This window comes from Sus scrofa, chromosome 14 (assembly GCF_000003025.6).
Source record: "Sus scrofa isolate TJ Tabasco breed Duroc chromosome 14, Sscrofa11.1, whole genome shotgun sequence".
In the NCBI taxonomy this organism is placed as follows: Eukaryota; Metazoa; Chordata; class Mammalia; order Artiodactyla; family Suidae; genus Sus; species Sus scrofa.
Genome location: NC_010456.5, coordinates 107,809,815 through 107,833,088, shown reverse-complemented (window position 1 = coordinate 107,833,088; position 23,274 = coordinate 107,809,815). Strand labels below are relative to the sequence as shown.

General features: G+C 50.2%; 1 protein-coding gene across 2 annotated transcripts in view; it reads left to right on the top strand.

Moving 5' to 3' along the window:
- The window catches only part of TLL2 (tolloid like 2), a 148,255-nt gene extending 128,104 nt beyond the window's left edge, over positions 1 to 20,151 (top strand). For both annotated transcript variants that reach the window (XM_001928475.4, XM_021074297.1), the window contains exons 14-21: positions 1,829 to 1,954; positions 2,924 to 3,084; positions 3,694 to 3,874; positions 5,274 to 5,399; positions 7,743 to 7,870; positions 11,203 to 11,416; positions 14,460 to 14,710; positions 16,545 to 20,151. In XM_001928475.4, coding sequence (XP_001928510.1) covers positions 1,829 to 1,954; positions 2,924 to 3,084; positions 3,694 to 3,874; positions 5,274 to 5,399; positions 7,743 to 7,870; positions 11,203 to 11,416; positions 14,460 to 14,710; positions 16,545 to 16,679 — 1,322 coding nt within the window. In that variant the 3' untranslated portion in view covers positions 16,680 to 20,151. The remainder of the gene's footprint in view (positions 1 to 1,828; positions 1,955 to 2,923; positions 3,085 to 3,693; positions 3,875 to 5,273; positions 5,400 to 7,742; positions 7,871 to 11,202; positions 11,417 to 14,459; positions 14,711 to 16,544) is intronic.

Here is a 23,274-nt window from a genome sequence, read left to right as displayed (position 1 = left end):
CGAACCCACATCCTCATGGATACTAGTCGGGTTTGTTTCCACTGAGCCACAATGGGAACTCCTGAAGACTGGACGCTTTCTATTTCTTCTTATTGTCAATTCGCCTCCTTTTATACTTTCTAGCAACTGTCAGAGAAAGTGCTTTGCCTATGTAAAGCAGTATATAATTTCAGGATTGTTATTACTTTAGCAAATGTAATGCTTATCTTATTTGAGGCTATGGGCAGCTTCACTCCCTTGCCTGGAGCATGTCTCCTAAACCAAGTCTCCCTACTGACCCACTCATTTAAGCTTGAGCCCAAAAAGACATCATTCTTAGAGTCACAAAGTTTACTCTCCCCCATGTGAAATGATGGGATATTTACAAACTGTCCTTTACCCAGTGTCGAGCCAGCAGGTTGATGAGTATTTTGTGCTCATAGGTCAGGGAGATTGGAAGGAATGGGTTTATCTGAGATGGAGTTTATTTGAGATAGAGTTTATTTGAATTGGAAAAAGGAGACACAGTGGTTTGCATTTTCTGCAGGACCAGAGGGTTGGAAGCTGCAAGGAGTCCGAGTTGTTAACAACTCAGATTTCAAAGGACAAGAAGTACCTTTGAAAGCAGTGAGAGTCCTATCTCTAGGTGTTTTCAAGCAAGATCTCTGAAGCCATCTACCAGAAATGGTATTTAAAGGATCCTGGCTGAGGTGGCAGGACTGGGGATCTTTTCAAGTCTCAACCAACTTGAAAATGTCCTGATTTCTTTTATGTATGAGTGATGCGCTGTCTTTTGAGATTTTGTGAATGCTACATTTGTTCTATTCCTTCCTTCCCTGGTGTTAGGAACCAACACTTTCACCTACTCCCCACCCTTGAGGTTTTTTTTTTTTTTTTTTTTTTTTTTTTAAGATGTCTCCATGTTAAGTTGTCTCTCCACTAGATGCTGCGGCTGTTAGGCTACAACCTGCGTGCTCCTTTCCTAAAAGGAAATTACCACACCCTGGCAATAGAAAATAATGATTTTTTCCCCCTTTTACTTCTGATACTCTTCCTGGAGATGCCCTGTGCCTGGGTTGTTCTTTTCTTCTGCAGTACCTGGGCCGACATGTCCGGAGAGATTCTCCCATGATTCCTGTGTTCTTCCTCTGGACAGCACTCCTGCCCGATGCTACTTAATTGCCCCAGACCCATCGCTGGACCCTTGTCAGGGCTGAATCCTATCCAGCTCCTCCGCTAACTCACTCTCACTATGGCCTCTTTCTGCAGTTTCTCCCAGAAACGTTGGCTCATCTAAGAGCCCAGTGTTTCTGGAAACTTGACCATCTCCCAGGACATCCCTTCTGCTTAGTGATAAAAATGCTAAGGGCAGGTTCCGGTTCTCTCCCTAGAAAATAAGCATATGTCTTCATCTAGGACTGTGTCCCTTTGTCCTCACCCTTTGCCTAATGTCCTGAGAAATTCCACATATATGGTGGGGATCCCCAATTTTATGGCATTAGAATAGATGGTCTTTGGTACGGAAACTTTGAGATTTTTCAAGGTCGCAAAGGAATACGGCTGACTGAACCTTTTAAAGGATGGAGTTATCCAGGTGGGACCCCCCCTCTTGGAAGAGACCTGCTTCTGGCTAACAAGTTAGTCTTGTGCGTTGGCAAGATCCCACTTGTTGCTGTGGTTGCAGCTGGTTTCTGAGACATGGACAGAAGGCTCCTTGGAAGGTGGTCACCAGGAGTCATCCTTGTTCTTAGAGGACATTGGCCGGGAATCCTGGGGTGTGGAGCGCGATGGGGGAACAGACCCGGCAGCTTTGTGATGACTTCATAAGGATAACCTTCCTCCCCAACAGAGGTGGATGAATGCTCCTGGCCAGATCACGGCGGGTGTGAACAGCGCTGTGTGAATACCCTGGGCAGCTACAAGTGCGTGTGTGATCCTGGCTACGAGCTGGCCGCTGATAAGAAGGCGTGTGAAGGTTGGTGCCAGACCTGCCCAGCTGGAATAAGAGGGGATGGGGGCCAAGTCTTAGGAGAAGTGGGGTGGACAGAGATGGGGCAGCTCATTGGCTATGAAGTAACAATGGGCTGTGGTGGGGGATGGTCCCCCCTACTTCCTGGAGGGAAAAGCAACTTACAAACACCGGTGACTTTCAAACTCCACCCCAGCAATTGTGCAAGTGGAGCCATGGTTCATTTTCTTCTGTGCCCATGTGAAATTATTAAGGTGGAAAATAAAACAAATAACTACGAGCACTTCCCTGTGACTCAATGAGTAGTGCATTTCATTCACTCCATTTCTACCTGGATGGTGGTATTTTTCTTGTCCACCTGCATGACTCTGCTTGCTCATGGAAACCAGGGACATTGCATAGCTTGGTGCAAGCATTTCTGATTTTCCTATGCACAAGTTACGTGAGGCCCCCAACTGTGCCACGGGGTCAGAGGTATGTACAAATGCATTGGGTTTTTTTGTTGTTGTAATTTTATTTTTTTGCTTTTTAGGGCTGCCCTCACTGCATATGCAAGTTCCCAAGCTAGGGTCAAATCAGAGCTACGGCCACAGCAACACGGGATCTTCGCTGCCTCTGCGACCTACACCACAGCTCATGGCAATGCTGGATCCTTAACCCTCTGAGCAAGGCCAGGGATTGAACCTGTGTTCTCATGGATACTGGTTAGTTTGTTTCTCCTGAGCCACAATGGGAACTCCCTGGTTTGTTTTGGTTTTTGTTTTGGTTTTTAAATCAGCAAAGACTTGTCCTCAACCCCATCCGTCCAAATCCTCAGTTAAAACAGACTAGAAGGACGCTGAATTAATCAGTGCAGACTGTTTAACTATTTTTTATTATTATTAAAGAACAGCAGGGCTTATTGCTGTTTGGGAGGAAATCGCAGTCACTTGGAACTAAAACCAAATGAATCTTGCTTCTTTCCCCCCTGTGCAGTAGCCTGTGGCGGTTTCATTACCAAGCTGAATGGAACCATCACCAGTCCTGGGTGGCCGAAGGAGTACCCCACAAACAAAAATTGCGTCTGGCAGGTGGTGGCCCCCGCACAGTACCGGATCTCCCTGCAGTTTGAAGTCTTTGAACTGGAAGGCAACGATGTAGGTTTCTGTGCTCTAATCAATTGGTGATCGTGTTGGGATGTGGCTCAGGGCTGGAACCCAGCAAGGCGCTCGGCAGGCAGGGAGGTGGCCTCCTAGGGTCAAGGAGTCAGCTGGGGAGTGTTTGGTGCGGCAGTTCCAGCTGCATGCCCTCTGCAGGTGGAGTGCTTTGTCCTCTTATCGCTGATAGATCTAAAGAGAATCAGGACAGGAAGTGGGTCTTGGGGTGGGAGGTGGTCGAGACAGGCGTGTCTGCTGAGGTAGAGATCTAGGGCTTAGTGTCCAGCTGGGAGAAATGGAGGGAGTGAGATGCCGCTGGGGACTAGGGTGACATCAAGAGCCCGTTCCCACCCTTGGGCAATGGTCACAGGATGACAAGTCAGCCTCCTGAGGCCCAAATAGAGCCCCACAGCTGGAGCTGGTCAGGTGTGCCCCCTTCTGTACCTGGGGCTGGAGGGATCCCAGTAAGCGTCGAGAGGACCCTCCCGCTGGACCTGGCTGAGCCCATCTGCCCATCTAGCTGGGGGATGCTCTCAGGAAGGGGGTCCTGCAGTGCACTGGGGTCTGGGGTGGGGGTGCTGGGCGGCTCCCCACGGTGCTCCCTCGCAGGTGTGTAAGTATGACTTCGTGGAGGTGCGCAGTGGCCTGTCCCCTGACGCCAGGCTGCATGGCAAGTTCTGCGGCTCCGAGATGCCCGAGGTCATCACATCGCAGAGCAACAACATGCGCCTGGAGTTCAAGTCCGACAACACCGTCTCCAAGCGTGGCTTCAGGGCCCACTTCTTCTCAGGTGTGCGGGTTGGTGGCGAGGCCGCAGGCCGAGGGTGACCCAGCTTTGAGGGCTCCCAGCCTCAGGGCGCCTGTCTTCCCTTCTCTGCCCACTGCCCCTGCCCTCATGGCATCCCTGCCTTGGACCCAGGTTTTATAGAGTGGTGGCTATATTATTATAGGGCTGCCAAACAGAGGACCACAAACCAGGTGGCTTAAAGCAACAGACATATTTTCTTCTACAGCTCTGGAGGCCAGAAGCCTGAAATCAAGGTGTGTAAGGGCTGTCCTCCCCCTGAAAGCTTGGGGGAGATCTTTTCTTGCCTCTCTCTAGCCCATGGCTCCAGTGCTGAAGTGCTGTCCAGGCTTCATCTCTATATTTTTTAAGTCTTAGTTGTCCTCATGAAGTAAAAGGGCAAAACTGAAATACCAAGGGTTGCGTGCCATGTAACCCACAGTGGGCAGAGGGCACAGAAGAGAGTGATGCCACTGACCCCTGAAGTTATCCTAGGGGGAGGCCCGGGGTGGAGGCTGGTCCTTGATTATTACGGGAAGGAGCTGGCTTGGGAGCGGGCTGCACACTGCACCAGCTTGCGCTCCAAGAACCGTAATGACAACAACAGCTAACACTTAGTCCAGCCCTAGTAATAAATAAAAACTGACACTCAGGGCTGGATGCAGTTCTAAGCACTTTCCCTGTACTCATTTGCTTCCGCCTCTCAACAGCCCTATGAGGTAAGGATACCATTACTGACTCCACTTGACAGGTGAGGTCAAGGACTACCCAAGGTCACAACAGCTGGAAGAGGAAGCGCAGGGCTGACACTGCAACATCTGGCCCATAGCCCGCACACTTATCTGCTCCACTGGCAGGAGGAGGTGTGAGGCATGGAGTAGGAGCCCAGGCCTCCGGTCACATGGGCTGCTTGCGCACCAAGTGACCTTGGGCATGTTAGCATTCTCAGCCTCAGTTTCCCTACCTGTAAAATGGGGGCATAGGCACCTCCCTCTGAGGTTGTGTGAGAATTAACTTAGATAATACAGAGAGTGCTTAGGGCACTGCCCATTGCAAAGTAAATACTCAATACATAGCAATTGTTTTTATTAGTTAATATTATTGTTATCATTAATATTAGCTTATCGTTTAAGGAGTTCCTGGGGTTTGGTGGGGAGCAGGGGTGGAGAACATATAAACACGTTAAAGTGCTTTAGAAGCGGGAGGAATTCAATTTCTACCAGGGCCAGGCCATATCAGAAATGCTGCCCCCACCCCACCCCCGCTGCCACCAGGTAAAAGGATAATCAGAGTTGGACAATCAGGAAGGCTCCCTGGTGGAGATTCCTTTCGGATGGGGCTCTGAGCTGTGAGGGACGGTCCCAAGCTGGTGGTTCCCCTTAGGAGAGTCCGTTGATCTCTGCAGACAAAGACGAGTGCGCCAAGGACAACGGCGGGTGCCAGCACGAGTGTGTCAACACCGTCGGGAGCTACCTGTGCAGGTGCAGGAACGGCTACCGTCTGCATGAGAACCAGCAGGATTGCAAAGAGGGTGAGGCTGGACAGTGGCTGGGGGCGGGGCCAACCTCTGCTACCTAAGTTTGCGCATGTGTGTGAGAGCCAGGGCGGGGCTTCCTCTTGATCGCATGTGTGTGAGAGCCAGGGCGGGGCTTCCTCTTGATCCGCTAAACCCTGAACTGAGGCAGAGCTTCAGCCTTCCCTCCTCCCACCTTCCTCCTCAAGAGTTATTTTCCCCTTCAGGAGGCTTGCAGGCGGCCTCACGAGTCTCCCGGAGTCATTACTGAAAAGTGGTTAAATCCCCAGGCTCCAGAATCATACCACCTAGGGCTCTCTGTGTGACTTTGAGCGAGTTACCTCACCTCTCTGAGCCTCAGTTTCCTCTTCTAAGAGAGACTACACATATCTCCTTCTTAAAGTTTTTGTGGAGGTTAAATGAGAGAATGCTGAGAAAATATTTCAGACAGGCTGACACATAGCAGGCACTTGAAATGTCTGTAAGTAGCCATCTGCCATAATTTTTTTTTTTTTTTTTTTTTTTTTTTTTAGCCACGGTGCAGGTCTAATAGTAAAATAGAAATAGGGGAAGACTTTGTTTCCTGTTCCATTCACTGTCCGGGGTCCTCCAGGGCCAGATGGTTTTTCACGTCCAGTCGTGAGAAAGGCCTTCCCCTGTTCGTACCGGCCCTGCAAAGGGAGTTGGAGCATCTCGATGACGGCACAGGCCTCCAGGCCTTGCCCGTCTCCCCCGCCTCCTCCTCCGGAGCCCTGCGTGGAGTCCGAGTGAGGAAAGAGGTGAAGACCTGAGGCCCCTTCTCTGGGATAAGCATTCTGGACACAGGAGATGCTGGCCGGGTCGCCACGGAGACTGGTCAGGGCCTCCCGGGGATGCTATAGAATGAGCTTAGACATCCTCAGAAGCAAAGTGCAACCCCCGCTCCAGCCCAGCGCTGAGACCCCGACACGGAGGTCACAGGTTGGGTTGAGAGGTGTGTTGGAAGAATTTGGAAGCAGCTTGTCTTTCTGGGACTTAGAAAGAAATCGCTGTCAAGTGCCTGTGGTGCGAGAGAGGCCAGGGGGGATGTTCTAGGCCCAGGTCCCGTCAGGTGAACGTATGGGTTCCCCTGAGCAGGAGGGGGCGTGAGGGCGAGCATCCTGCCTCTGAGCAGCTGCGGCTGTTGGCGCCCGTCCTCCGTGTGGCTCCGGAGCAGAGGCGGCAAATCAGCTGAACCTGCTCGCAGCCGCGCTTGCCTCCAACTCGCCCCCAACCGCCCCCTCCAGCGGCCTCAGCCTGAAGCGGCAGGGCAGCCTGGGAGATGGCAGGGGTACCTTCTCAGCGCCCTGTATTTCCTACCCAGTAAGCAAGGGCAGGCCTAGGTTCAAGTCCCGGCTCCACTCCTGGCCAACAGGTCGCTTGCATTCTCTCGACTTATTTTCTCAACTGGAAGGTAGTAAGGATTAAATGAAAGGATGCATTCAAAATGCTTAGTGCAGTGCTCACCACAGAGGGAGACCAGTTCTAGCTATTGGCCAAATTACTACTTACTGAGCAATTTGCTGGACCACTCTGCTGTAACCAGGGCCATCTCTGTAGCCTCCAATTGAACTGCTTTGGAAAACTGAAAGACAGAAGACACTGTGATGGATATCTTTGTTAGCACTTGCCAAACTTTTCACATGCATTTTTTTTTTTTTTTTTTTTTTTTTTTTTTGCTTTTTAGGGCTGCACTCGTGACATATGGAGATTCCCAGGCTAGGCGTTGAATCCGAGCTACAGCTGCCAGCCTACACCACAGCCACAGCAATGCCAGATCCGAGCTGAAGCTGCAACCTACACCACAGCTCATGGCAACCCCAGATCCTTAACCCACTGAGTGAGGCCAGGGATCCAACCCACAACCTCATGGTTCCTAGTCAGATTCATTTCCTCTGCACCACGACAGGAACTCCAGTATCTCATTTTACGGATGCATTCTTCCCCTATGAGTTTGGCACCGCTTTTACAAATAAAGATACCAAAGCTGACATAAGTGCCTAAAATCCCACAGCTTTGTAGGTGGTGGAACCAGGACCTGAGCGGAGGCCCATCTGACCCCAGGGCCTGTGATCTAAACCACTACCTCCCCCATATTTCCAATGACAAGCACGATGCGCATAGCAATAGTAAGAAACATGACCTGGCTCCAGAAAGGCAGCGACGCCAAATAAATCAGCAAATCTCTGATGCAGGGGACTCTTGATTCAGGCCAGCCTCTGCCTTGGCATTTGCTGACCATGTGACAAGAGACGCTAGGAGACCATGTGACAAGACTCTTCCAGAATGCCTCTTCTGCTGCCCACAGGTGAATGTCCTCTCTTTCTGCATGTGTTCCCCCAGCTGGCTGTGCACACAAGATCAGCAGTGCAGAGGGGACCCTGGTGAGCCCCAACTGGCCTGACAAATACCCAAGCCGGAGGGAGTGTACCTGGAACATCTCTTCAACCGCGGGCCACAGGGTGAAACTTGTGAGTCATTTTCATAGTTTATGGACAACATAGACTCCCGTTAGCAGGTCCACCTGAGCGTGACTCCCTGCTCTGCCTCTTCCCAGCTCTGAAACTTGGGCAAGTTACTCAGTATTTCCAGGACTCAGTTATACTATCTGGAAAATGGGGCTGCTAATGAAACCTACCTCATGGGGCTGTTGTGCAGATTAAAAGTGCATCTAAAGCCCTCGGTCCAGAGTGGTGGGTGAGAAAACTCCATAAACAGCACCTGTTCACAGTGGTGTCAATATGAGCTGGTACCCACCACACAGATCTGAGGTGCTGTTTGAGATTTAGTTGTTTGGGGGCATAATATTAAAAAAAAAAATACATTCTCCAAGGTAAAAAACCAAAATGTAGTCAGTACAGAATATAGGAAAGTGGAAATCAAAAGTTTCCAGATTTCCATGCCCACTCTAGAAATGACCTTTCGGAACATCCTCTTGTGACTCCTTCCAGAAATTTCTGTGTGTGTATGTACATGCAGAGGAAAACAATACATATCCTTTTTCTTGCTCACATTTCTCAATGGACTCACTATATATAGTCTTCTATGTCTTAACTTTTTTTTCAATTAACAATAGGAGATTAAGTTATGTATGCTGATTCTCTCTTGAATTAACAAATACGTATCTTTCAAGCCTATTTTTTTTTTTTTTGGCCGTCTCATGGCATTTGGAAGTTCCAATGCCAGGGATGGAACCCAGGCCTCAGCGGTGAACAACTCTGGATCCTTAACCTGCTGGGCCACGGGAGGAACGCCTTTCAAGCCTTTTTTATAACTCCCATCCAGGAGTTCCTTCATGGTGCAGTGGTGAACGAATCCGACTAGGAACCGTGAGGTTGCGGGTTCGATCCCTGGCCTTGCTCAGCGGGTTAAGGATCCAGCGTTGCCGTGAGCTGTGGTGTAGGGTGCAGACGCAGCTCAGATTTGGTGTTACTGTCTCTGGATCTGGCGTTGCTGTGGCTCTGGTGTAGGCCAGTGGCTACAGCTCCGATTGGACCCCTAGCTTGGGAACCTCCATATGCCGTGGGAGCAGCCCTAGAAAAGGCAAAAAAAAAAAAAAAGATAAAAGTCCTATCCATGCATATGATTGTGGTCTGCACACCATGCTGAGTTATTTCAAAGGAGAAATGAGTTTTTTCCTACAAGTCTTGTTTCTCAGCTGCCAGGGACTCCCCGATCCGGGAGTGTAGAACAGACCCTCTTGCCCAGGGGAGAAGTTGTGTTCCAGCAGACAATTTTTAAATGGCTCTGGAGGTAGCTAAGGTCTTTAGAAGGAATATGGATGCCCCCCTGAATTATGGACCAATCATTCAAGGTGAACGGGAGAGAACAAAGAAAAAAGTGTTGATAAATAGATGATCACGCTGGAACTTGCATGGCTTTTTCTTGGCAAGAGCAGTGAGGAGGAGGGGTAGGTAAATGGGCGCCCGGGCTGAGCGTGAGTGCTGGTGTCTCTCTGTGCCAGGCCTGGGGCTTCGAGGGGTCCGTGACCACAGGTGTTCAGGTGGGGACCTGTCCATGTAGGAAATGCTTTCAGCAGCTCTACCGGGTATTTACAGCTTTGAATCTGGGTAGAGGGCCTTAGAGAAAGGCTGCCATCTGCTGGAAGATGCTCGCATGGCAACACAAATCTCTGAAGACGGTGGGGGAATGGCGCCCCCTAAGGTTGGGAAGGTGCAATTTGCACACCTGGAAGCAGCGCTTGGGTGGAAGGGCCACAAGATTTTAGGAACTGCCGCAAACATCTTTTCCTGGTCTCTTAGCACTGCGGATCTAAAGCAACTGATCACAGTGGTCAGAGTGAGCCCAGACGTCCAATTTATCTAAGGCTCCGCAATGCACTAGTTCTTAAATACACCCCTGGGAAGTGGATGTTGGGTATATTGATCACACCCTCCTTTTTGCTACCACAGTGTGAGCTGAATACTTACCAGGAAGCTAGTGTTTGTCTGCATGGACAGCCACAGGGCGTCCAGTGGGGAGCTCCCCACCTCCCTGGTCCATCATCACTGCCCCCCCCCATTGCATTGCCTCCACTGGTGTCACTGGCCTCCTGTTCCTATTCCTGCCCACCATCCCTAACCCCACTCTCTGGCTCCCACCTCTCTTTCTGTAAGTGTGAAGGGCTTTGCCTGTTTCAAGTACGTTTGTCCTTTTTCCAGAAGCCAGTGGCGCCTCTGTTTCTCCCTCTCCACCTCCCTCCCTGCTCTGCCGCCCCAGCCCACTTCTTGTGGCTTGAGACCCCTTCCCACCCCACCCCCAGTTAATGTTCTTTTTTCTCTGTCATTTGGTCCAAGTCTTCGTTTAAATTGTCCCCTCTCACCTTGTCCCATCCCCCTCGTAGCCATGGGCAAGCCATTGGCCAATCGTCTGCTCAGTGCCTGAGAAGCCCTACATTTGGGGCTACATGGCCTGGAATAGGAGGCTGCCCTGGCCTGCTTCAGGGGGCAGTATTTAGGGGGAACAAGGAGGAGGAAGGCAATATAGCCTGATGATAGTCAGGAGTAGGGGTGGAGTCAGGCTGGCTGGGGGGTGTGAGCTTGGAAAAGCCACTTAACTTCCCCAAGACTCAGTTTCCCCTTCTGCACACTGGGGATAATAATAGCTCTTCCCTCACAGCCTCATCAGAATTAAGTGAGAAAATGCAGGGCTCTGCGTGCAAAAAAAAACACTCAACGCAGGCTGGCCGTCCTGAGGACAATGACGTGGAGCAGCACACACATCAGAAAGCCTCATTCACATTGTCTATGCTGAGGGATGGGCACAGCACAGTGCAGAGGTTAAGGGCAGGGGCCCCCTGACCTCCTGGTCATGGCCCAGCTCTGCCAGCATGTGACCTTGGGCAAGTGATCTGGCAGCTCTGGGCCTCCGCTTCCTCATCTGTAAAGTGGGGGTTGTGGCAGGCACCTCACAGGGTTGTGAGAATTACTACTTGCAAAGCACTTAGACCTGCTCCCAGCCAAGGGTGAGCACCGGGGCACTGCTGCTCTCATCATTAAGTGACGGAGAAGCTGCGGGATGTGACAGCCACTAACAAGCGTTGAAACTGTCTGACCCCAGCCATCTTATCCGTAACGTGGTCGTGGTAGCCACAGCTCGTAGGATTGCTCTGGAAACCAAAAGAAGGGTCAGGTGGAGACCCTCTCTGCAGAGGTGGCCATCACCCCATGGGCTCCACGCCCCCACACAGCTGGCTGAGCAGGCGCGTGTCCCACGGCGCCCCGTTTTCTCCCATCCCTGGAGAGGTCCCTCCCCCACCCCAGCTGAAGTGACCCTGCCTCGCTTTCTGCCCTTCCGTTCCCAGACATTTAATGAGTTCGAGATCGAGCAGCACCAGGAATGTGCCTACGACCACCTGGAACTGTACGACGGGCCCGACAGCCTGGCCCCGGTCCTCGGCCGTTTCTGTGGCAGCAAGAAGCCAGACCCCGTGGTGGCTTCGGGCAACAGCCTGTTTCTCCGGTTTTATTCGGACGCCTCCGTGCAGAGGAGAGGATTCCAGGCCATGCACAGCACGGGTGCGTGGGCTGATCCCCAAGTGGACTGGAGATAGACGGGTGATGAAGGCAGGGAGAGGACCACCTTTAATCCTGACCCTGGGGGGGGGGGCAGGAGGTGTGCGATAACACACGTCCCCTTTAGAATGAAACATGGGGGTTCCCGTTGTGGCTCTGGCTAGCAGTTAACAAATCTGACTAGCATCCGTGAGGATGCGGGTTCTATTCCTTCCCTTGCTCAGTGCGTCAAGGATCCGACATTGCCATGGGCTGTGGCATGGGTGGCCAATGTGGCTCGGATCTGGCGTTGCCATGAGCTGTGGTGTAGTTCGCAGATGCGGCTCGGATCCAGCATTGCTGTGGCTGTGGTGTAGGCCAGTGGCTACAGCTCCGATTGGACCTCTAGCCTGGGAACCTCCATATGCCCCAGATGTGGCCCTAAAAAGCAAGAAAAAAAAAAAGATGAAATGAAACATGGACAAACAGAGGGGAGAGGGTTGTTTAATTTTAATGTCTTTAATTGACAACACTTAAGGTGCATGGGCAGCCATTTGTCGGTGCCATGCTTCTTTCCTCCCTTCTTTTTTCCTCCCTCTAAAATTTTATTTGTAATTTTGCTGGTCTGTGAAATCCACAAGTCTGGGTGCAGAGGGGTGGAAAGCAGCCCTCTGTACCCTCCAGGGACCAGGTGGAAAAAATGAAAAGTGTTTCTATGCCCCATTATTTTTCCTCCTTTAAAATCTAAACACCTTTTTTCGGTCGTTTGGAGGAAAATGTTTATCACTTACATTATTTACTGTGTTAAATGGAAAAAAGTCAGTTAGGACACTGGCTCTGTTCTTTAGCCATTTAAATGATACAACCTGGGACTAGAAGCCCGGAAGTGACTTTGACTCTGGCAAAGCGGCGGCTGCCTGCAGCCCCCTCAGAGTCTGAGATCGCGATGATGATCCCTGTGAGGTGTTCTGATCCCTTTACAGCCCCTCCTCCTGGTTTTTTCCCAGAGTCAGAAAACATGAATCAGGTGAGACAAAATGACAGCCAGGACCTTCGCAGCCTGGCTTGCCCTTGCCCGGGAGGAAACTCTGCACAGTTCACGGCTTCCTCGTAACTTTTCCTGGGAAGCTTTTTTTTTTTTTTTTTCAAATTAATTAATTAATTTTTGCCTTTTTGCCTTTTATAGGGCTGCACATGGAGGTTCCCAGGCTAGGGGTCGAATCGGAGCTATAGCCGCTGGCCTACACCAGAGCCACAGCAACGAGGGATCTGAGCTGCATCTGCAACCCACAGCACAGCTCACAGCCATGCCGGATCGTTAACCCACTGAGCAAGGCCAGGGATCGAACCCCCAACCTCATGGTTCCTAGTCGAATTCGTTAACCACTGAGCCACGACGGGAACTCCCTGGGGAAGTTTAAAAGCCATTGACTAGTGACTCACCTTCTTGTCCCTGTAGACTGATCGTAGGTGCCGAGGGTAGGTCAGGGTCCCTGCACGAAGTGGGGACACACTCAGGTAGATTTAAGGAGATTTTGTTTTATATATATATATATATATATTTTTTGGCTGTGCCCACAGCACGTGGAAGTTCCCAGGCCAGGGATCAAACCCGAGCGACAGCAGAGGCGGCTGTAATAAGGGACTGTTTGTAGAGGGGTGGGCAGGGTGTGGGGACACCACAGGGACAGCACTCAGGGCTAGGAACTGCAAAGTTGTTACTACCCCCGGCCCAGATGCCAGAGGAGGGAGTGGTTCCTTGAGCCTGGAGACAGAGGGAGGCAAGCAGAGGGCCCAACAGGAGCTGTGACTTGCAGTCAAAAGACATAGCCTGGGGTGACCAGACAAGGAGGGGCCTGGAACCAATGCCCAGATCTCCCTCCTCCCTTCTCTGATCTGCTGGTGCTCCCTGTGGCTGGACCAGGAGGGCAAAGGGCCCAACCATGCAGACCCAGGAGTCTGTCCCCCTGGGCCCAGAGCAAGTGGGGAAGCATGGAGAGGGGAGCTGGCAGGATGGACACAAGGCACCCTGCCCTGCTCACTGCCCCTTTCATTGCCAGCCACGTCCCAGGAATTTGAAATTTCCCAAAGACAGATGAGACCTGGAAGAAATTCTAAGCCAGAGCACACATGGGGCAAAGAGTTGGCAGTCAGACTGGACTGGGACCAGGCTGGAGATGGAGCTCTGGCTGAGCAGAGAAATGCTACCGGACAGTGCAGAAGCCACAGAGTGGGGAGGAGGCCAAGAGAATGTTCAGGTCCAGCAGTGGAGGGTTTTGTCTTCAGAATTCCTGTTGCTTTCTAATTTCCCATCAGTCTCATTTTTTATTGTGTGGTTTCTTAGCGGACTGGAATGGGATGGGACCCGAGCCAACCAGAGTTACTATTCTAGTAAAAAGCGCAGAAGCCAGGGCTATGGAATACAGGTCCAAAGTACCAGACTAAGCGGCCCTCGCCTTAACATCCGCAGGGAACTAAAGTGGATTTAGAGCCAGGCTCTCAGGTTTGAGAGCTCACCAGCAGTTTCGATGTGCTTTGGTGCCCTCTGCCGGCAAAAATAACAAATTACAGTAAGTCGGTGGGGCTGGTGTGAGCTCTTCTCAGAGGTCCTAGCGCTTCCAGGAAGTGAAGTGGTAAAGCTCCAACCACATCCCAGCGATCAGTCGGGCAAACCATCCATTGGCCGCATGTTTCCATAACTAGAGAGAGGACAAGGTTCTTTTCAGTAGCAAGCTCAGGGATTCCCCGAGGCCTCCCTGTGGCCCAATGGGGATATAGGATCTTGGCTTGTACCTGAGGGCCAATGTGGACTCCCCTTTGAACTCTGAAACTCCTGGATCTCTTTTACTCCTCGGTAAAATGGGATGACGAAACTAGACAGGCCTCCCCCACGGGGTGTACAGCGGGCTTTATAGGTCTGTACCGGGGGTGTGGAGAGAAGCCCCAGGATGGGGGGATGGAGGATGGAGGGATGGGGCGATGGGGCGATGGGGGGTAGGTGCGGGGAAAGACGCGGGGCCCGGGCTCTCCGTGCAGAGGGGGCATCGCGCTTCTATCTCCGCTCCAGAGTGCGGGGGCAGGCTGAAGGCCGAGGTGCAGACCAAAGAGCTCTATTCCCATGCCCAGTTTGGGGACAACAACTACCCGAGCCAAGCCCGCTGCGACTGGGTGATCGTGGCGGAGGACGGCTACGGCGTGGAGCTGATATTCCGGACCTTTGAGGTCGAGGAGGAAGCCGACTGTGGCTACGACTATATGGAGGCTTACGACGGCTATGACAGCACGGCGCCCAGGCTCGGCCGCTTCTGCGGCTCCGGGGTGAGTCCTATCCTGTCCGGGTGCGGCCGGGGAGGGAGCACAACGACCCTGAGCAGGAGCTGAGCTGTCCTGGGCACCCCTTCCGCTGACAGCACCCTCCAAGAGGCCGGTCTGCTGGAGCAAAGAGGGAAACGTAGCCAGAGTTGACTGGGGGTTGGGAGGCAGAGAAGCCAGAGGGAAGGTTGGGCGGTAACACTAAAGCCGGGTACTAAGGTTAGCTAGGTAAGCGCATTTTCTTTTTAGGACTCTCTTCCTACTTTTGCAAAGAGTTCATGCCCTCAATCCCTATTTTTATTTAGCCTTCAGGTTGTTTTTAATTATGCATTTGTATTTTCCATATACTCACAGTTCTCTCTTCAAGCAAAACCGAATGCCTGTGAAAATTACTAATCACTTGTGTGTGTGTGTGTGTGTGTGTGTGTGTGTGTGTGTGTGTGTGTCTTTTTAGGGCTGCACCCATGGCATATGGAGCTTCCCAGGCTAGGGGTCAAATTAGAGCTATAGCGGCTGACCTACACCACAGCCACAGCAATGTGGGATCGGAGCCACATCTGCAACCTACACCACAGCTCACGGATCCTTAACTCACTGAGCGAGGCCAGGGATTGAACCCGTGTCCTCATGGATACTAGTCAGATTCGTTTCCACTGAGCCATTACGGGAACTCCGAATCACTCATTTTTGATAAGCAGAATAATTATGCTCAAGGTCATTATCACCTCTTTCCTGGGCCACCTTCTCTGGACAGGGCAGGCCTGTTTTGATCACCATGTCCCCACCGCCTGGCATAGGGCCTGGCAAATACTTGGCTCTCAGTGAGAGTGTGTGGATCAGCCAGTTCAGCATCCAGGCCCCTCTCTGGCTGCACCACCCAGCACTGGCCACACAGGGTTCCCAGCTCTGTCTTTTCCTCCACCACTGGGGCTGATCACTCAAGCATCTTTGCAATTGGTTGGATTTCTATCAAATAATTTTGGAGTCATTAGTATTTGTGCTAGACAGAACCTCAGACTGGCATTTGCATGAGTCCTTGAATAATTTCTCTTCCTCTTCTCTCATCCTTTAAAGAAGAAAAGATGACAGAGTGTGGCTTAACTGATGTGGTTGAGAGATAAAGTCTTTTGAGCCGCAGGGTCCACGTGGGGAAGAAAACCTTGGAGGGTCCTAAGCAGTGAAATGTATGGGAAGCCCAGCTAGGTTCTGTTAGAATTTGGCAGGTAGCAGCCTCAGAACCTGGCTCCCATTTACCCACCACCTGGCAAAACCTTTCTGACAGAGGTAGTGACCCCATCCCATGTTTTGTTCTTGGACAGGACATTGGTCTCAATGGTGATCTTTGTTTTAGCACAGTGGTGGCCCTAGAGCTGGATGATTCATGGTACACACTTGACAGTCATGGAGGCCTGAGCTTGGGCCCCTCTGGTTGTATGAACTTGAGCTTCGGTTTCCTCAAGTGGAAAATGGCAGGATGAATCACCTGCCTTGTAAAGTTCTTGTAAAGTTCACATGAGATGAGATCTGAAAGTGCTTAGAGCAATGCCCTTAATTAATCTATGCACTTAATAAACAATAGATTCCATATGAGCTATGCATTTAGGATTGTCTTTAGAAAAGCAGGGCGGGGGTATATGTGTCTCTGAAATAGAATTTGCAAAGCTTTCCTTTGAGAAAGCACTTGTTGTGATGCCCTTCAGAGTCTCTGGGGGCCAGGATGCCTCATCAGCCACCCTGTCTTTGTGTAAGGTTCTTATTTATTTTCATCAGCCTTATTTTCGCCTCCAACCACAGCCAATGGGCTTAAAGCCCCCCTGGGTTTCCTTTCTCCTTCCCTCAGCCATTGGAAGAAATCTACTCTGCAGGGGATTCTCTGATGATTCGATTCCATACGGATGACACCATCAACAAGAAAGGCTTTCACGCCCGGTACACCAGCACCAAGTTCCAAGATGCCCTGCACATGAAGAAATAATATGGCTGTTCTTGAAAGATGGGGACGGAGACTTTAAAAAATAATAATAATAGCACCTTGTGAATCTGCTGTAAAGCAGTGTACAGTATTTTTCTCAAACAAAAAAAACTCAAAATCTGGTCTTGGAGGTATATGTATCTGATGAAGTTCGGCCAAAACAAGGAGGAGAGACGTTCCTTTGATTCTGGCTGCAGTGTTATCAATCATGGAATTTTAATGATTAAGATCTGACGTCACTGACTACTCAAGCCATGCCGCTCATTCTCATTGTCCTTTGCTCCTTTGGGGTGAACCCCCACTCTTGGGTGGGTCATTCCTTTATTTCTGGACATGCTTCCATGGGTATCAGGCAGTGTGACCGTGTTCTAGAGACTCGGGCTGTCTTCTGTCTACACCAGGTAATGAGGATAAAAGCTCATGTGCTCCCCACAGCTTTGGCTGGAGACTTGGGCTAGCTCTCTTCTGGGGACATGTCACCCAGGAAACCCAAGATTATGGGTGTCAGGACTAAAAAAGGCATCGCAGTAAGTAGCACCTAGAGGGGCTGGTGTATGAGGATCTCCGTCCCGGAGCTGGGAGACCTCCAGCCTTTCCTGTCCTTGGGCTTCCCATGCTGGGCCTCCCCCATCTCTAATTACATTAGGGGACTAAGGAAGCCACTAAGATTTCCAGCATAACATCTACTGGTGAGAGTCCCCCGTCTTCTGGGGTGTGGGGGGACCATCCCAGCTCATCCTGATACTCCTGCACTTGCCAACTTGGAAAAGATGCCACCTGGCCTTGGGATTCCATGGGCTGAGAACACCTGGTCCTCCAGCTTTGGAGGCACTTACTTGCTGTGGTTGACCTTGACTCTTGACGACCAATTCAAACTGCACTTGCAAGGCGTGCAAAGACATCTTATGAAGGAGACCATTCAGGTCCCATATGGGGTGAACTTCATCGAAAACTTGGTTAATGTTATGGAAGAAGCAACCCCTGGGGGAACAAGTCCACCTGCAACAAACTTCCTGAAACCAGTCAGGTTGAAGAGCGCGTTGGTGACTTTGCTGAGACTGACTAGCATCCCATCACCAGCTTGCAATCAGAGTACACCACCCTTGGCACTTGTTCTACAGAAGGGTAGAGGATGTTGTTTACATAATTTTAGAACCTCCAGGTATACTTTAAACAGCGAGGTAGTTTTGAATGGCATTTCATTAAGGCATCTATGGGCATTATGAGCTAAAAGCTGTGGTATGTTAGCTTTAAAAGAGTATTTATGTTGGAATAATTTTTAAATAATGTTTACATAACCATTAAGTCCTGTGTGGTTGGTATTGAACACAGGACAGCGCATGAGATTGTTTTCTCTGAGAGCCAAGATAGCTCCCGAGCACCTGAATTCCTTTGGGATAAATCTACATCATTTTAAACAATGTATTTGCAAAAGATTAAAGGTTATATTTTTTAAAGATCAGGATATGCCCCCAGAGGACTATGTCTCATTAAAATGACTGCTGGGAGTTTAAAAAAAAAAAAAGATGAAAAGGGTGAAAAATACAAAGAAAGATAGGAGGAATGCATGGGAATATTTTTTTCCTTAAAACAGAAAAAAAAATCAAAGTATTATTAATAATAATATATGTCTGTATATATGTATGTATGTGAAGGATCAGCTGACCGAGCCTTAATCAGTACAGTGTGATAAATACCGACCCACTGACTGTAGCTTTACTGAGTAGGGCCCTTCATCTTCTGGGTCTTCTCTCACCAAGCCCTGTCTTGGCCCTGGATGGAGGATCAGCCTACATTCCTTTTTATTTTTACTTTTTTTTTTTTTTTTTTTTTGGCTTTTTTAGGGCCCCACCTGCGGCATATGAAGGTTCCCAGGCTAGGGGTCCAATCGGAGCTGTAGCTGGCAACCTACACCAGAGCCACAGCAACACCAGATCCGAGCCGCGTCTGAGACCTATAGCACAGCTCATGGTAACGCTGGATCCTTAACCCACTGAACGAGGTCAGGGATCGAACCCACAACCTCATGGTTCCTAGTCGGATTCCTTTCCACTGCGCCACGATGGGAACTCCTCAGCTTACGTTCTTATATCGTGATTTATCACAGCCCCGGTCCCAGAGGGTCCTTGATTCAGCAGACGGAGCAGCTTGTCACGTGGTCTGGGTCTTACCCGCCTCCTTGGGTAGATTCCGTTTCTCTGATTTCTGTGTTTGGGGGGGGTGCTTTAATTTTGTCTCCTCTTCTCTGTCAAAGTTGAAACTGAAATGGGGATGCCTAAGGTAGCTGTTAAAGGTCGCTCTCCAAGGACATGAAAACTCTGTAGTTTCAGCCTTTAGAAGTTTAAATAAGATTAATGGTTTCCCTGGAAAACTGGAGGGGGCAGATGTCAGAAACAGAGTCAGCTCTGCGTCAGGATTTGCCCCCTTGTGAAACAATGGTCCTTATTTGTCTCTCTTTAGTATGGCTATTTTTAAAAATGCACAACTTCAACAATTATCAGCCTATGACCAATTGGAAACAATGGGACGCTTGTGAAAACCTTTATTCAGGCCTTCTGTGCGTGATGTATTCCCAGAAAGGACAGGCTCGGATTCGGCTGGGGCTGGCCAGGCTGCCGCCCTGGAAGCTCACAGAACCTGCGTACAACGCAGGTTCTGTGAGGAGCTGCATGGCCAGCTTCCCAAGGGCAAGTCCCTCAGCAGAAAGAGCCAGGCCCCAGCCTTGGCACTTCCAAATGCTCAGTGACCTTCCTGCACACCTGCCAGGGGACATTACCCCTGCCTGCTTTGTCCTTTAACTGGAGATCGGGCCCTGGGGCTGTCCAGCACTCTAAGACTGGCTTCAGACCAGAGAATTATCTTGACCTGATGGAAAATTCGGGGGCTAGGTCTTTGGTCCGGTCCAGTTCTCGTGTAATCGGGTCTAGCTGATGTTAGAACCTGGACCTGGATCCAGGGCCCGGTGGGTGTCTGGAGTTAACTTCAGCCTGTGGAATGTCTCCATACAGAAAACGAGGCTGTGCGTTGATTTGCTCGAAGACTCTTTCCCTCCAAAGTTAAGTTTCAGATGATTCATGAAACGTTCGGCCTGGCGAAATCATTTGTAAAATCTCGTTCACTGGTGAATCACACTGGGGTTTGCCATTGATCTGGTCCGCTTGGTATGTCGCAGAGAATTTCATAGTATTGTTATTTTTCAAGGTCTGAATGAATGTTCCCTTGGCTTCAGCTGATGTTTTTCAAGTTTCCTTTGTAGACCGACCTTCTGAAAAAGAATCCCAAATGCCTGAAAGTTTTCTTTAAAAAAGAAAAAAGAAAAACTGTTTAGACCGTTATCTATAAATATACCGTATTTTTAATTTTGTGTAATTGTACATTTCATGAAAGGCTGTCAGCTTCAAAGAGGAAGCGAAGAGGAGCTAACACATGTCTAGAAAGAATTGTCTCATTAAAGAATGTGGATCTATTGATGAGTCCTGGGTCTGTCCTCTTGGTGATCATTTTCTCCAATTCCACAAGATCCTGGGGAGCAGGGGAAAGGGTGCCTTTTCTAGGGCCTTCTGCTCTCTGGTGAGTACCTGGCTCCAGGACAGAGCTCCCTCCAACCCAGAAAGTCATGAGCAGATCTAAAGAGGGCTTCAGAGTTGCCCCCTTTCTTGGACCCAAACAGGTTGAAAATCTGAGAACATAATTGTGGAGCTGCTGGAGCCGAGCTCAGCGTGATAAACACACCCCCACCCCGCGTGCCCCCCTCTGCCTCTCAGCAGCTCTCCCCATCAGGTTTTGAGATGGAGTCTGAGGACCACATGTGCCATCCAAAACTGAAGGTCCCGGCTCCTCAAAGGGGCTCCCTGTGTTCTGGGAACCACTCCTTGCACTCTCCCCTCCAAGCCTAGGGGGCTGTGATGCTCTGCCCATCTTACTGCGTGGTCCCCTGGGGGAAATTTTTTTTTTTTTCTTTTTGCTATTTCTTGGGCCGCTCCCGCGGCATATGGAGGTTCCCAGGCTAGGGGTCGAATAGGAGCTGTAGCTGCCGGCCTACACCACAGCCACAGCAACGTGGGATCCGAGCCCCGTCTGCAACCTACACCACAGCTCACGGCAACGCCAGATCGTTAACCCACTGAGCAAGGGCAGGGACCGAACCCGCAACCTCGTGGTTCCTAGTCGGATTCATTAACCACTGCGCCACGACGGGAACTCCCCCTGGGGGAAATTTTTATACATAGTCCTTTTCGTAAGCCCTCCTTAACTATAACTAATTGAATACATCCCTCATTTCCTGTGCGGCCCCTGGCTGATACAGGTTCATTTCTAACACAAGGACAGAGACGCCCGCTAATCAAAGACTGTCTTATGAGTTTGACCAGATAGAGATTTTAGGATGTGTTTGGAGTTTTGTGTGTCATATCAGGGAAGGGTGTGGGACCATGTTTTTTGTTTTGTTTTGTTTTGTTTTTTTGCCTTGCCCAAGGCATGTGGAAATTCCCTGCCCAGGGATCGAACTTGCACCACCACAGTACCTGGAGCCACAACAGTGACAATGCCGGATCCTTAAGCTGCTGAGCCACAAGGGAACTCCTGGGACCACGTTTTTAAAAACACTCAGCTGTAACGCAAAATGATTTAACACATGCAGCTATTTTGTGTTATATGTACAGGGTCAAGGTTTCATGACGTTTTTGCCCTTTGCTGTCACTGGTACCTAAAGGATGAGCTCCAGTGGTGCAAGGGTGTGGATGCTTGATGTGTCAGTTTGTCAAGATGGGGTCGCTTATGCCAAAACAACAAAAAAACCACTCTGACGTGTCAGGGTTCTTACAGGAGAAAGACCTATTTCTTGTCCACACTACATGTTCGTCTCTTTTATCTGGAAGCCCCTCCATCCCACTCTCAGTCAGGAGTGGCCTGATGGCGCAGCGGCTGTGGGGAACTTGCTGATTTCTGTGGCAGAGGGAAACAGTGTGACAAATCACATGCCAGCTCTTAGAACCACCCAGCAGTGACACATCACTTCCACTCACATGTCACTGGCCAGAGCAACTCACGGAGCTGCCCCTAACTTCACAGTAAGGACGAAATGACCTAAAGATGTCTGGTGGGTCCCACCAATGACTCTCACATGTGACATTCATAGATGGGGAAGTGACCAGAACCCTTCTGTCTGTTTTCACACTGTCCTTCATCACTGCTTCCTTACTGATTTTTTACTTTTTCTTTGTAGGTATCACCTGCAGCATATGGAAGTCGAATAGGGGTCGAATCGGAGCTACAGCTGCCGGCTGTTGCCATAACTACAGCAACGCAGGATCCGCGCTGTATCTGCCACCTACACCACAGTTTATGGCAGCGCCGGATCTTTGACCCACTTAGTGAGGCCAGGGATCAAACCCGCATCTCTGACCCTATTTCAGGTCCTTAACCTACTAAACCACAACGGGAACTCTTCATATGCATCTTAAATGCCATCTCCCAGACAGTCTGAAGCAGCTGCCTCCTGGTCACTCCAGTCCCTCTTCCCTTCCTCCCCACTTGCTCTTCTACAGTCATTTTCCCTTGTTCTTTTTTTAAAATTTTTTTTTATTTTTTTGTCTTTTCTAGGGCCACTCCCGCAGCATATGGAGGTTCCCAGGCTAGGGGTCCAATCGGAGCTGTAGCCGATGGCCTACGCCAGAGCCACAGCAACTCGGGAATCGAGCCGCGTCTGCGACCTACACCACAGCTCATGGCAACGCCAGATCCTTAACCCACTGAGCGAGGCCCGGGATTGAACCCGAAACCTCATGGTTCCTAGTCAGATTGGTTAACCACTGCACCACGATGGGGACTCCGATTTTCACTTGTTCTGATGGCTGTTGGTCTGCACTCCCTGAATACCTTCCCTAAGAGTTGGGGCCTCATTTGTCTTCATCACCAAGCCCAGGACAGTGCCCAGGATAATGCTTGGCCTGTAGACCAAGGGTTAAAAAGGGTTGTTGAGTAAATGAACAAATACACTCAATGAAACCACCAAATTATTGGTTTAATCTTGTTGTTTTGTTAACGTGAGACTGCAATTCCTCCCTTGTTTTATTTTTATTTGTTTAATTATTTACTTTATAGGGCTGCACCTGCAGCATATGGAGGTTCCCAGGCTAGGGGTCCATTTGGAACTGTAGCCACCGGCCTACGCCACAGCCACAGCAACACGGGATCCAAGCCTCGTCTGCAACCTACACCACAGCTCACAGCAACGCTGGATCCTTAACCCACTGAGCAAGGCCAGGAATTGAACCTGCAACCTCATGGTTCCTAGTCGGATTCGTTTCTGCTGTGTCACGATGGGAACTCCTCCTCCCTTGTTTTAAAGATGCAACTCCCGGAGTTCCCACTGTGACTCAGTGGTTAACAGAACCCGACTAGGAACCATGAGGTTGTCAGTTCGATCCCTGGCCTCGCTTTCCTGTGGCTGTGGTGTAGGCCAGGGGCTACAGCTCCAATTGGACCCCTAGCCTGGGAACCTCCATACGCTGCAGGTGCGGCCCTAGAAAATGCAAAAAGTGAATAAATAAGGAAGCAACTTCCTAAAAGAGAGCTCTTAAGAAGTATAAGGCCCCCC